Genomic DNA, 15,496 nt, shown 5'->3' with positions numbered 1-15,496 from the left:
TCTTCCCATAATGGCTGTTTTCATTAAGCTGTGAACCTGCTCTCCTGTTGCGGATAGTAAATGGAGAAAGTGTAAGGAGGTTTAAGAGTCAGGGTGACTGATTATTCCCTGTTCTTGGGTGGGTTTCCTAATACAAGTAGTAAATAGACCATTTTCTTAAGGGGAATATATATCTTGGAACTGCTGGATAATCATCCTAAACTTTCTAAAAACCTAGTGACTTAACTGACCATGATGTTGTATTCTTTGGGATTTGGAAAGCTGTGCTAATTTTAGGATTTTTTTTCTGGTTTTTAGCTTAGATACCAGCATGGGCTGAGTACTCCAGATCTAAGGCAAACTCTTCCTAACCTGAAAAACTTCATGGAGCTTGGACTGATGGTTAGGTGGTAAGTATTTTTTGTAATGTATAAGAAAGAGGTGGGTACTACAAAAAAATTGAAGGTAAGGATTTGTCTCAAACAAGCAGCTCCTCTTCACAAGCTGAGAATGCTTGGTGAGATTATGACCTTCCCGAAATACAGACTCTCTAACTGTCCACAACATTCTACTGTTTTCTTATGCTCTTAGAAGCTCTTCCATATGATGGGCCCACAACCCTTCTCAGAAATTGATGTTGCAAGGGAATCCTGTTTGAAAAAACAATGTTCTTCACTAGAGGGAGGTGAATTAACTGTTGTCATAAGACTGTATTTAATGTTTGGTAGCAGGTGCACCTTCTGTACCAAACTGCTCAAGCAGAACAAGTCGTAGCCTGGGCAGTCCCTGACTGTGTAATTCAAGTGAGCTGCACAGGAATCTAAAAGATAAGCAACACAACCTCTCTGTAGTATAATTGCTGCTAATGAAAATAGCTGTTGCATGTACACTGTTGTTGCTAAATGAGGAGCTACATTAATAAATAACTGAAGGTTATAGTATCTTCCATGGGAATCCCGTGTACTTCTGTTCTGATTCACTCTGGAGGATTCAGACTCATCTTCTTCTTGATTGTCTGCAGAAAATCAAATCAGACAGGTTTCTGTGTTTTAAGGCTAAAGTTAGTTTAGGTTTATCTTGCAGCAGTTGTTTGAGCAGGAGGCTTAACCAGTTCTCCTTCAACAGAGGTGAACTTCACTAAATGTGAAGAACAGTTTACTACCCAGTGGATTTCAACAAGTGATGGTTTGTAATCACATGGTTTTAATTTATGCTCTCTGAATTGCATGCACTCGTGCAGTCTCTTGCTTTAAGCAGTTATTTTGTCCTGCATTTTCATCTAATCACAGAATCATAGAATGGTTTTGTTTTCCTGCCTTCTTAACTCTCATGAGCAAAGCAGTTTCATCTCCCTACATTCTCCTCTTTTTAAAATTGATTTTGATGTTGAAAAGTACTTGTGTGAATCCTACTGTAACAGGTCACAGGAATCATAGAATGGTTTGGGCTGGAAACACCTTAAAGATCATCCAGTGCCCATGCCTTGCCATGGGCAGGGACACCTCCCAGTAGATCAAGTTGCTCCAAGCTCCATCCAGCCTAGCCTTGAACATATCTAGGGATGGGGCAGCCCCAGCTTCTCTGGCAACCTGTGCCAGGGCCTTGCCATCCTCACAGAGAAGAATTTTTTCCCAATATTCCACCTAACCCTTGCCTCTGGCAGTGGAAAGCCATTCCCTCTTGTCCTGTCGTTCTAGGCTCTTGTCCAAAGTCCATCTCCAGCTCACTTGGAGCCTCTTCAGGCATTGTCAGGGGCTTTAAGTTATCTGGAGCCTTCTCTTCTCCCAGCCTGAACACCCCCACCTCCAGGTTGCTGTTTGGAGCCTTGGCTAAGGAGAACAAATATAGGAGTAGGAAAAGTTTCCTCTTTCAGCAATACTGTAAAAAGTGTTGCCTGATGGAAATTCAGTTCAGCCAAGAGAGGAAGTAAATGGGTCCTGAGAAAAGGAAGCTCAGCCCCTTGTGCAGCTTTATTCTGTAAGTAATTTCAGAAACAGCTGAAAAGATTCTCCCTGCTTATGTTTTTTCTCTAGCAAGATGCATAAAGAAAAGCCTTCTTCATTAGGAAAATACCACAGTGAGTTTTCATGTGGTATCCATCACAGTAGTGTAAAAATCCTCAGATGATGTGTGGTCCCCTCAGAAAATCTGAAAATGAAGGGCCAGACTGTGATGTCTGTAGCATTTCTCTCTGCTCATCAGTAGAGTGGGAGGGGTGCAGGTCATGGTTGTCTACTACAGTCTGGAATAAGCAGAAGTGGGTTGACACTGGAACATATGAAATAGGAATTATTTTCAGTGTGGATACCTGTTCTTCCATTTTGGCATGTGCTGTCTCTGAGGAACTGATCTGCAAACTTTAGTTATGCTTTGGAGATTTTGCCACCATACAATCCTGTTGTTGTTTTCTATAGGTGATGCACAATCATTAACAAAACAAAGCACTTTTATTTTTTTGGCTGGATAATATTTCCATATAGGAATATTAAGCATAGTTCTTCTGGAGTATCCCATTCCTTTCTCCTCATGGATGTCTATGCCTCATTTCCTTCTCATGTCCAGAAGTTGTATGAATAGTTGTTCATTTTAACTTATATTTTTTTTTAAACTAATGATCCCAATCAATGCTTCTTAGTACTTCCTAAAAATATAAATGGAAATGAGGCTTTACAGGGAGTCTGTTTTGAGGGGAAAACTGGATAGACTTTCATAATTGGACAGAATACAGATGTCCACTGTCCTGTGGATAATACCTGATTACTAACATTGAAACAAGCAGACAATCCACTAGCTGATAAAATGAATATTTGAAGGAATTTTTGTTTTTAGGTTACTGTGAGTCATGTGATACCCTCTGACACAAACTGTAGTCAGTAAAATATTTCCAGGTTATTTTTTGTTTGCAGGATAAGAGCAGGGAGACAAGAGGTTTTCTTATCCACATACTCACTTGCACTGCCTGATTTGTTTGGTTCTCTTGCTGGTCTTCAGTTTCCTTTCTGAGCACTGTAGCTGGGTTTTTCTGAATTTAAGTTCTGTCACCACCATAATCATTACCATTTTAGATTAAAAGCAAACGCAAAAAAATCCTCCATGGCTTTTGTAGAAGAGCTCACTTGTTTCATTTATTCATTAGAGCAAATCTGGCTGTAAAGTGTCTGCTTCAATCTTCTGTGAGTTCTCCTGTTTTGCCTGGAGCTGTGGTCTAGCCTTTGGCCCTTTGGAAGGTCTGCAGAGTCCAGTGTTTGTCCATCAAGGTTTAGTGGCTGGTTCCCTGAGCCTGGTGAGATTTGTGTTGTCTTGGTTTCTCAGGCATTACACTTAAATGATTAATAAATGTTTTTCACATCCCAGCTTGTGTGATTTATTGCAGCAAGCTTGCAGATCTGCAATCTCTGCTTCCACCTTCATACCTCTCCTGGTACCAATATTCTGCTGTGTTAACTTTTGTCCCCCAAATCTTTTGTTTCCTTTTGGGAATACCTCTCTCTGTTTCTACTTTTTTAGTCTTGGAGTTTCATTGGCTTCCAGAAAAGTAGCTCAGTTTTTTAGGTTAGCTTTTGTGGATGCAAAAGCCCTATGCAGATTTTGTCTTAAATACTTTTTCTTGTGAGCAGGCAGTTTATTTCAGCATTTGAGACTGAATCATAGAAAGGTTTGGATTGGAAGGGACCTTAAAGGCATGTTGTTCCACTCCCTGACCAAGGGCAGGACACCTTCCACTAGACCAGGTTGCTCCAAGCCCTGTCCAACCTGGCCTTGAACACTTCCAGGGATGGGGCAGCCACAGCTTCTCTGGGCAACCTGTGCCATCACCATCCTCACAGCCAAGAATTTCTTCCTAATCTCTGATCTCAATCTCCCCTCTTTTAGTTTAAAACCATTCCCCCTTGTTCTGTTTCTCTCTCCCTCTTTTAAAAAGTTGCTCTCCTTTCATAAGCCCCCTTCAAATCCCCACTTTCATGTAGCCAGTCCATTTTTAACATTTTTAATTAAAATAGTTTTATTTCTTTTTGTATGTTTAGATTTACCTTTCCCAAGATTAGGCTCTTTAGATTATGGTTGCATTAAATCATTAAATCAAGAGACTCTGACTCATTTTCTCTCCTATTCTTCAGCTTTTTTCTTTTTTCACACTGTAACTTATGAGGGATAGTATTTGTGATTAACAGAAAGTAAAGGACATGCTGCAAATCTGAGCAGTCCAGCAAGAAGATTTTTTCTTAGTGAATAGACAGTAGACTTATCTAATGCTGGTAAATATATGATACTCCTTTTGAATGGCTTGTCAGTAGGCTGGGAGATGCCCTTTTGAAAGCTTTTAAAGGCTTTCCTCAAAAATACTTGAGTGCCAAGGCTTAAATTTGTGTTTTGAGGCTATGTCTTGATTAATATACTGATAGAATCAAGAGGAGCCCAAAACTTCTTAGTTATAAAAACTCCAGTGGCTTGATTTATGGAGATTTCATTTTTTAAAATTTTCATTTTAGCTGCCAAAAGATGCAGTTTCATCTTAACTTCATATTGGCAGCCCTCCTATTGCTATTGTACATTATTTTACCAGTAATCTCTAAGAAGGTGAGAAACTATCACTGCTTTTTAGCACAGTTGACATGATATTGGCTCTGAACTGCTCATGGAGCCTCAAGCATTTCAGATAGCTATAAACCAACTAAACCACCTTCATTTAGTATTCTTACTGCCATGAGGTCATAGTTTACAACACAAAAAGATCAAATGATGTTTAGGGTTTTGTGGTTTTTTTAAAGCATTCTCATAGCAAAGAGCTGTAGCTGTGGATTTTGGCTTTTGGCCAGGCAATCAAAATTTAGTATTTTGTCCAGCTGTGATCCAGTAATGTTCCTCACAGGAAACATTTTGTGTGGAGGAAAAGATACATATTTGAGCCTGTAAATTGTATTTTGTCCCTCATATTGCTTTACAGTTTCTCTGAGCCACTTGCAGATAGATTGAATAATCACAGGTGACTCTGACCGAAGAAACGTTTTATCAAAACTGCAACCAGAATGTGTTCACTAAGAAAATAATTTCAGAAATGTTTGTGTCTTACTTCAGTCACTTTATCTCACCTGTTTACTGTGGGGAGTCTGTGTCTTCCACTTTAAGGCTAAGAATGCTCAAAGTGACTACTTGGAACTAGCGAAAATTAGTATTTTGGGAGAAAATAGCTACTTTGTCATTTTGCTGCCAGAAGAACTTAGAGCTGAAGTCAGACTGTTAGAATTGGCTTTTGAGATTTGGATACAGTTGAGACATTGAAATTGGTGACCTGAGGCTACTCAATGCTTTTTTTTTTATAATTTAGAAATCCTGCTTTCTGACAGGAACTGTACATTCCCATATGCGTAACCAGTTCTAGTGTCATCCACTAGACTAAAAGTCATCAGGCCCTAATGACAGTTAATCAAATCAGTTCTTATACTCCACAAGTCACAGGCCATTCTTTTTGGACAGATGTCCACACCTGTCTGGTGTCTCAGGAGACCAACCAAGGGATTGTTGCTGGAAGCTGAATCACCCCAACCTGAGCAATTCAGCTCAAGGCTGTGCCTTAGAGTAAAGGGCTGTGCTCCTGAAAGCCAAACCTTCTCACTGGGGACAATACCTCACAGTCTCTAAAGTGTGTGAGTAACTGGATGATAGTTTTCTAAGATTACTCTCTTTTTTTATATACTTTATATATTTTTATTAATTTCATGAGCTGTGAAGCTCAAAGGTCAAGGGACAATGTCTTTAAACTGATGGAGGGTGGGTTTAGTTCAGAAATTAGGAAGCAATTCTTCCCTGTGAAGGTGGGGAGCCTGTGTTCAATGCTGCATTGGATGGGGCTTGGAGCAACCTGGTCTAGTGGAAGGTGTCCCTGCCCATGGCAGGGGGATTGCAACTAGATGGTCTTGAAAGTCGGTTTCAAACCAGACCCTTCTGGGATTCTTTCTCTGGACTTTACCTTGATATGAATGCTGAGAATCCTAGTAACAGTACAGCCTCAAGGAAAACACAAATGGAATAGACACCCTCCATCAGCTGCTTGTTTTCATAGGTATTAATAGCAACCATGTATTTTTGAGCCCTGTGCCTCTGTCTAAACATTACTTTTGAACTACAACTTCAACATGACTTCCCATGCTCACCTGGAGGGAGGTGATGGCACAGGAAAAAACATTTAATCCACTGTACCCAGAGTCCTTATGGATTTGTTTTACTTGCCTGCAAGATATGACCATTTTTCTACTTAAAAGAGAGCTATTTATCTTCTTATGTCTGCCTTGTAGACACTTGTCACTCAGCCTGAGCTTGTTGCCTAGGTTGCCCCTGTGATCAAGAAAAGGCATCCAGGGAAGATGACTTTCCCAGTGATCATAACTGGCTCTCAAATAGGGGATTACCACCCTTCTCTCATTTTTCTTCTCCAGTGACTGTGGAACTCTTGAATGACTGATCTCCAAAACCCTTTATACATATTTACTTCTATCTAGATGCCTTAGATAATATTTGATAAGCAGATAAACCATACTATTGACTTCATTCCTCCATTCTCAGATTTGGGATGTTATCCTTGTATTTATTCCTGACTGAAGCTCAACCCATCCTATTCATATTTATTGGTAGCAATGGACAGAATTGTGAATTCTGTTCCCATATTTCTCCAGCAGTTTAAAACCTGGTTTTGAAGCCTTAAGTTTCATGACATGCATTTCAGTGCATGTCATGTCAACCATGGAATCTAAAAAAAAAAAAAAAAAAAAGTAACTAGAATAAACCTTCACAACACTTCTCCTATCCCCACACCTTCTTTTCTCTCCCACTGACAATGTAAAGAGACAAAACCTGGGACTTTCAGTCAGTGTGCCACCTCTTCTTCAGTTCTCTTAGGGATAGGAGTCTATCTTGCCATGCCATGGAGACTTCTCCACCAGAAACATTTCTCTTTGGCTTTAGGGTCACAGTGAATCAGCCACCCGGGAAAGGAAAATCTTTTTGCAGTGTGAAAGTCTCTCCCATGCCTTGTAGTTTTCCCACAGCTTTCATGGGCCATGCCAACTTATGGGGTACTAAGGATGAGCTGTAATAGCATAAAAGCAAAAGCTCTCTTCAGCCATCTCTAGGAAACAGAGGTTTTCTTCTTCTATTCCTGGGGCAAAGTTTCTCATCTCTCTCATTTCTTTCTGTTCAACCTACTTCAACATCTGCTTACTTCAACACAAGTGCTTCTGCTCATGGCTGTGGCTAGAATGCTACATCCCCCCAACGCATTCCAAGAGTTACAGGGAAAAAATTTAAATCTGATGTATCAGTTATATCTTAAGCATAGCCTTACAAGAGAATTTCAGCCCAAGACTAAGGGATCTCCTCAGTCTCCTCCCATCTAGGATTTGACTTCACTGACTGCAGTGTCCCATGTTGTTTTCTCTCATGTCTTCATCCTTTCCTTTTTCCTGATTCAGGAGAGAATTGGTCTTCATAGGTTCATTTGTTCTCAATCTTTATCAACTGAAACAGTTTTGTATAGAGTTCTGCAGTGCTGGAAGGTTGATCTCATCCAGGCTCTGCATTGGGGGCATCACTCACCGTGCCTCTCTGTTGGTCACGGGGTCTTCGCCGACACCATGTGAGTCATGCTAGCTGCTGGCACCATCCTGTGTCTTCTCTTCATGAGGGGCACTGTTATAAATGAATACTCCAATTTAATAATTAAGGAAATTTATTAAATTATCAAAGTATAAATTTGGAAAAAGCCACAAGCAAATTGACTCTGAGACAGGCGATCAGGGTCAGGGAGACTTAGGACTTGGCCTCTATTGCACCAAAGTCCCTGTGGGTATCCAAAATGTCATTTCAAAGGGATCTGTTTTATACAGTCTTTTGGGCTCTGGAAGGGGGCTCTTCTTTAGCATATTTTAGCATATTATCGTAGTTTTTCTTTCTTGCTACCTTGTTTCCCGGAACCGGTGGATAATTCCTGGAATCCTGTCAGGTGAAAACTTTATGGGATGAACTTCTAACAATGCCTATCAAATGCCTCCTGCTGGGATCTTGTCAGATGGAAAGAAATCCCTTGAAATATACATCCTGGTAGACAGTGTCCTCCTGGTGTTTGAATCTCCATTCTTTATCACGTAGCCTATTACTGCTTGTTGCCCAAAACTGGCTTGGTACACAAGATGCTGTGGTTTTAATTTCCTTTAGCACAAATTATTATATAACATGTATCACAGGCATCAAAAAAAAAAAAAAAAAAAAGAAAAGCTGCTGCTGCTGCTTTTGTCCTTCTCTCAGCAGCATGGTTGGCTAAAAGCAGCCAAGCAAACAAACTTCATTGCAAGGCATGCTGAGATAGCCACTGCAGCACAGTGCTGCCCCAGCCACACCGATTTCGGCCGGGCAGTCCCAGCCACGTGGCTGCTGCCAGCCTTGGGCTGTTCCCAGCACTAGTCCCAGCCACATGGTTGCTCCTGGCATTGGGATGGGCCCCGAGGGCATGGCCCAGCAGTGCTGCCAGAAAAAAGGACCAGTGGGGTTTGCAGGAAGTGGCTTGGTCCTGCTGGGAAGGGACAGGGTCTGGCAGGCTTCCTGGGAAGGGGCCTGCATCACAGCAGAGCCTGGCCTGGCCAGCTCCCAATTACCTGTTCCAAGGCCAGAAGCAATAGAGCTTTTCACGGGCTTACCTGTCCTTAAATATGTTTTCACAGAGGCCTATGCAGCTCTTCTGGTTTAACTGGGGGTCAATCTTCAAACCTAGCCAACTGTTTGGGTGTGCCAGATCCCCACAGGGAACCACCCTCGCAGCCCATGGACTCCCTCCCCACCTAAAAACCCCAAACAATCTGGTAAACCACGACACAAGATTTTCCCGTGCCAGACAAAACATTTCAGGCCTTGAGCAGGAGTTTCTTTTAAATGAAGTTTGTGAAGGATATCCTGACAGTGGTTGAATCTTAGAGTTGTATATTCAGTAGATCAATAATAGCTGGGTTTTTTACTATTTTTTTTAAATATTTGGAAGGAAAATGAACCAGCTGTTTATGTTCATGTATAGCATGCTATTTATATACAGGGTGGTGATTATAGTTGGATAAATATTGAGCTGACGAAGGAAAGTACTCATAACACACCTGAGATGACATAAAGTGGATTTATTTTATTTATTTATTTATTTATAAAATGTAATTTTATAAATTACAGAGCTTGAGACAGTGAAAGTAGCTTGTAGAACTGTACTACGGTAAGTTAGACTTGTAAATTATGCTTGATTGGTTCATGTTCCTTAAGAAATAGAGGTTGGCAATTGTCCAAAGAGTTTTGGAATGACTGGCACAGAAAAGCAGAAGATCTGGCAAGAATAGCCCTCTGCAAATAGTGAAGTTGTTGTGGTTTTTCTCCTTTGTGTAGCTGTCAGGGAAGTCTGCTGTTGGATTCTTTGCTCATAGAGAATTCAGATGTTATTACTCACTTTTGAAGAGTTTATGATGACCCAATACAAGCCATAAATACGTAAATATATGGTCAGCAGTAATATTCCATAAGTGCAGCTCAGTCCTATAAAATGGTGTTAACAGTGCAAATTAGCATAATGTGATGGTTTCTTGGGTCATTGGCTTGCCAAACCATAGAGCTGTGTAAGTGTTCCTACAGAACCTGTTTTTCACTACAGCTGTTCCCTGGGCTGTCTTCTGTGGTTCATATGGCATGTTTGGGGTTTTAGCACTTTGGGATAGAAGTTGTTGGCCAAACAGAGCCTGGAGTTGTGATAAAACAATTGCTTCAGCCTTTGGTTAAACATCTGTATTGCTCATGAGCGTGCCTGATGGGTGTGATCTGTTCTTTCCTTCTTTTACAGCGATCGACACCATACATCCAGTGCAATTCCTGTTCCAAAGAGACAGAGCTCTAGCTTCGGCAGATTGGATATTGGTTTTTCCAGTGGGCTTCCTTCTCCAGATAAAGGACTCCGAAAACGAGCCAACACAGGAAGCGAGAGACTACAGTACAAAACTCCTCCTCCTAGTTACAATTCTGCTTTAACACAGCCTGTTGCTGTCACAGCCTGTGTGGGAGAGCTGGATAAAAAACCTGGACCCATATGTTCTTCCTTGGACACCTCTATGGACTCCTCCAAAAGAAATACCAAAAAAGGCCAGGACTTGTGCAGTAGTTTAAATGGAGAAACTAAACTAAACAATACCCAAGACAGGCAGGAACCTTTCCTAGGACATTCTAGTGCAATAAATGGGGCGTTTCTGCCTGGCGAGTGCTCTGGCACCATGAACAACAAGCAGCCCTGTGAGTTTCAGCCCCCACTCAACCCCGTGCTTTGCTGCACTGTGGAGCAGGCAGAGGAGATCATGGGTATGGAAGCAACAGGGTTCAGCACAGGAGATCAGCTGGAAGACTTTACCTCCATCCCAGTGGAACATGCTGTAGCGGTTGAGTGTGATGAACAAGTCCTAGGGGAGTTTGAGGAGTTCTCTCGAAGGATCTGTGCACTGAATGAGAACATGTCCAGCTTCCGCAGACCTCGGAAAAGTTCGGACAAGTGAGCTCGCACGGAGATTTGATGGCAGACATTGAGGTGAAATCAGTGATCTGGAATAGAAATAAAATTGCACTTATTCTTTATATTAATTATGAAAATAAAAAAGCTTAAAGTTGTTCCTATGGTGTTAGACAAATGGACTTGAGCACAATAACACAGGATCATGGTGTATTCACAGCCCAGGTAACTTCATTCTGCTTTAAGTCCTTTTCTGTCTGGTATTTATAATCTGTTGAAGGTTTTGTGGGTTTTTTTTTTTTCCTAGGGCATTGGAATCCATTTATAAAGGCTTTTCTGAAAACAACTTCTAGTGCTGATCAGCCCCTTCTATGAATGTTTGTTATGTTCTTAATTATTATTTAGAGTTAAATTTATTTTAATCTTTTCAGAAGAAAGACCCTTTAATTTAATATATTTTTATGGTAAGATGTCTTTACATTCTCCCATGTACTCCTGTGTTTGCTTGAGCAATGTAGTCAGTATTAGAGAAATACTATGAATTTGCTACAATTGGACAACTTTATTTTGGCTGTGCTCTGTAGCCTTTGAAGTTCTAGTTTGCACTGAGGAGTCTTCACTTGGCGGTGTGAACTTGCCAGAGAATGAGCACCTGTGTGATTTTTTTGCATTTTCCTTGCACCTGGTTAATCAGAAATGACATTTGGGTGTTTTTCCACTCCTCTTTTCCTCCAAACTTGCTCTTCCTACCAGTGGAAACCTTGAGGAGCAAACCACCTCTAAGGTTCTGTGTAATAATCTCAGCCTGACCATTCCCCACTTAGGCTGGGCACAGATCTCATTAGTGGAGACTTCATGAACTCAGTACCAACATGGGGTTCAGCTGCTGCCCTCCGAGGTGTGCAGTGGGGACAGTGCGCCCTGAGTCACTTCAGACATCTTCCAAAAAACCCAGACTGGGAATGAAGCACTTTGGAATTAGGTGAATGTGTGGAATTGCTCCATCCTCTGTAAAAAGGAGGCACTTAATGTTATTCATCTGAATTTTTATTTTTTTAACCATCTATACTTTGAGAGAAGAAACTTCCAGTGGTTTGCTGGAGGTGCAGTTTGCTGTTGGGTTGGTTACCACTGCCACGTGTTCAGCTGCACTAATGAGAAAGCAATTTGCAGCCTGCTTTGTGATTCCTGGTATGTATTTCAGTTTGGATTTCATTGCTCTTGCTTTCTATATTGTATACCCAAGAATCTGAGCTCCGTTGTGAGCTCTGAAATATAAAAGTATATAGCAGAATAAAAATACTTCACCTTGTCTGGCTTTTTTTTCTCTCCCTGGTTTATGTTTTCTTTTGAACCCACAACCTAGTCTTTTCCTAACTTCACTGTAAGGCTAGCTGAAATTAACTTTTAAAAAATATGGATATGTATAATCTCAGCTTTCTGTTGTCAAAACAAGATGTGTTTGTGAGAACCGATATACATAATAGCACTGTTCTAGAATATGCATTTTTCCAGGTAACGCCTTAATGATTGCATTAAACTATATTCACCTTTCTTCAGTTAGCTTTTAATGGTTGTGTCCACAGTTGAGTGGTTGGATAGAGCCTCTCTGCAGCAATTTGCTGGCTTTGGTCTGTCCCAGGATGATGTGCTAGATGGGAGCACTTGGAGACCTGATTTTGAGACACTGAACATGATTTCAGGTACAAAGTTGGACACATCCATGAGTATCTTCTCCCCCAGATTAGCTTCTCTGTTCAAATCTCATGAAAGTTTCCCCAAAGGAAGTGCTGCAGAAGCTCAAAGCACTGCCATCATCTTTGGAAAGGAATGGGTAGGAAGCTCTTGCTGTCCTTTGGCCTAGCGAGGGAGAAATAAACACCTGAAAGAACAGCGCTTTGTGGTGATGAGCATAAAATATCCTGTCCTGGGCCCTGTGCCATCTTCTGATACCAGTGTAATTTCAGGTGAAATTCAGTAACTTTAGGTCAGTTTTGCACCATGTGGGATGGGATCTGGCATACTCAAGGCAGCACAGGCCTGTTTGTGCACACACTTGTGTTCCTGTATAACAGAAAAGCATTGGCTTGTGTGTGAAGGTGACTTTTCAGAGCAACCCAAAGAGTAGTTGTGAAGTCACTGCGTTTCGTAGGTGAACATGGCAATTTAGCAACACGTGAAATTAGGTTTGTACAGCATCAGTGGGACATTTTTTGCCATTAGTTGTTTATTTCTCAGGTTGCACAAACCAAATGAAGTCTAGTTCTCCTCCCCAATGTTGTGTTGCTGTTCCTGTTTAACCCTTGTAATTGGTAATGTGCTAAACACTACAGTTGATTTTTGCATCTGTTGCACAAAGCTGCTCAGATGGGCTTTCTGTGGATTATTTTTAGTTAGCCTTAAATTATCCCTGTGTTTCTCTTCCACTTCTACCACTTTCCATGTAGCAGGTGGTGTGAGGTGGGACAGCATCACAGGGCTAATGGAGCATTGACCATAGAGCCTTGTGGCTGTCAGGAAGGGGGTTGTACAGACTGCAGCTGCGTCATAGCTTTCTCCTTTTGGTGTTTATTTTTTTCACCCCCTGTAAATTACTTTGGAAATAGTGTAGTGGAAGAGAAACAAACAGGAGGTTTGAGGGTGACATAATGGATCACAGTGTACGTTCAATTTTCAAGAGCCTTTCAGTTCCTGCACAGCTGTGGCACTTAAAAGTCTACAACTGTCTTCAAATTAAGAAAGCATTTCATTGCAATCTCAATCTAATCCTTCATTTGAAATCCTTAAGATTTTTGAGCATATTAGTTTTGGAATATCAGATCCCACTATATTTTTATAGCAATCACAACAGCATTGGTTTATCCTTGCTTGAACAGGTATTTAAAATAAGCGAGACCAGAATATTGCATAATAAATGACACATTTAAACTCTGTTGGCAATTGCAGGAAAGCTCATCTGTCTTTATAAAATAAAATTGATTTGTATCTCTCAACTTGTGTGTCTTCTTCAATGGCTCCTTTGTGTTTGTTTTCTTTATGAGCCTGGTTTAAACCCCAGTGGCCTTCCCAGCCCCAAAACTCCTTGGCTTATTGTTCATCAAATCAATATTGCTTCCAATGTGAATGGTTGGGCAAGAAGATTTGCCTGAAGAACTGACCGCCTTGATGGCTCCAAATCCTGTCTCAGAAGAGCTGGTACTGCACTTCTTTTTCATGCTTCTCCCCAAAAGATGGCAGGCAGCTGGAAAAATAGCTCCAGCCTACATTGGGGCTGGGATTAAGGTGGGTTTGTACACATTAATGGGTAGTGGAAATATAGTGTTCCTTCATCAGGGAAGCACTGCTACTCGTCCAGCACCTTCTGTGATTCCAGCTAATAATGAACATCTGTCTGCCCAGAATGCCTTGAACAGGAGTTGGCTGCATGAGTCCTGGCAGGAGTCTGTCCACAACTCATGAGTCTCTGGTGGGAAGCAGTGAAATGTGAAGAGCTACAGGGACTCTACAGGCATCAATAGGAGTTTTTTTGGGTTAGTTTCTTTTCCTCCTACCCAGTCTGTCTTATCAGCAGAGAGTAAAATTCCAGGGCATCATGTGTATAGCCCAGGAGCTGAAGTGGGAAGATACAGGAGAGAAATTTTACTTTAAGCTATCTTACAATGTTGAACAGCATTGCTGAAATATAGTTGCCTGAAAGTGAAGAATAAGGAGTGGAAAGAATAAGATGGAGGTGCTGCTGGAAGAGTGGACTTAATCTAGGGAAACCTTGGATTTTTCTGTGCCTTATGCTGTCACCTTTCAAATGGCCAGAGAAGGTATGTCTGCTTGCTGTCTGGATTTTGACCTTTTTCAGGTGGAAATGTTTTAATGTGCTCTGTCTGCTCTGAAATGATGTGGCATAGCTGGTATCTCTGGGCAGCCATGAGCACCTTCAGTCTGCAGGCAAGCTGTTCTTAATGCCAGGTGAAAAAGTATTTTCCATGGGGTAAAGCATTCATGAATCAAATATTTTAATTGCTTGTTATTTTAATATCACTTTTTTTTTTGTATATGGTAAATTGCAACATTGATTTACAATTTTTCATTAAATAGTATGAAAGCTTTTTTGCCCTAAATAACTGTGAGATGTCATATCTGCTGCTGCTCAATTTAGTGTTGAATGTATTGCATTGACTGGCTCAACAGATAATCTGCAGGACTCTTCAATCTTGCTTTACTAGGTTACTTTATTAGAATCACAGAGCAGGCTTAGAAGGGACACTCAGCATCATCCAGTTCCACCCCCTGCCATGGGCAGGACACCTCCCACTAGACCAGGTTGCTCAGAGCCCCATCCATCCTGGTCTTGATAACTTCCAGGGATGGGGCAGCCCCAGCTTTCCTGGGCAACCTCTGCCAGGCCTTCACCACCTTCACAGGATTTTTTTCCCAACATTCCACCTAATAATCTCTGTCAGTGGAAAGCCATTCACTCTGGTCCTGTCATTCCAGGCCCTTGTTCAAAGATCCTCTCCAACTTTTTTGGAGCTCCTTTAGGCACTGGCAGGGGCTCTAAGGTCTTCCTGGAGCCTTCTCCAGGCTGAAGAATGCTATTTCTCTTGTTTTTTTCTCATGTTTTCCTCTTGTTTTTTTCTCACGGCAGAGCTGCTCCAGCCCTCAGAGCATATTCTGCTGACGGTGCTTGAACTGTGAGCTGAGCGTGGACTTCCATGAGTCCATCTGGCCAGCTGCCTCACGTAGTGTGTTTCTTATGTCTCTGTTAAAAAGGAGTTTGCAGATCAGGCTGTATGGTCTCGTCTCAGGTGTTAGGTGAAACCATGGATGAGAACCAACTGGCAACTCCTGGACTGACATAGCATACCTATGTTTCTATAAAACAGATGTACAAACATAGAACACTCTTGCCTGCCTCAAAATTTCATGCAAAGTGCATTTATTTTGAAATACAGCAATAAGGTAGCTCAGTCAGTTAAGCTGCATGAAAATCTGTAAACCTTGAAGGTG

At 41.4% G+C, this 15,496-nt stretch overlaps 1 protein-coding gene across 1 annotated transcript in view; it reads left to right on the top strand.

The window, feature by feature from the left end:
* Positions 1-13,485, top strand: part of UVRAG (UV radiation resistance associated) — an 88,305-nt gene extending 74,820 nt beyond the window's left edge. Inside the window, exons 14-15 of the mRNA XM_054654458.2 lie at positions 298-389; positions 9,839-13,485. Of these exons, the coding sequence (XP_054510433.1) occupies positions 298-389; positions 9,839-10,538 (792 nt within the window). The 3' untranslated portion in view covers positions 10,539-13,485. The remainder of the gene's footprint in view (positions 1-297; positions 390-9,838) is intronic.
* The last annotated feature ends 2,011 nt before the right edge of the window (positions 13,486-15,496 follow it).

Source organism: Agelaius phoeniceus, chromosome 2, assembly GCF_051311805.1.
Source record: "Agelaius phoeniceus isolate bAgePho1 chromosome 2, bAgePho1.hap1, whole genome shotgun sequence".
Taxonomy (NCBI): Eukaryota; Metazoa; Chordata; class Aves; order Passeriformes; family Icteridae; genus Agelaius; species Agelaius phoeniceus.
Note: the sequence above shows the minus strand (reverse complement) of the source record. Positions and strands in the feature narration are given on the sequence as shown.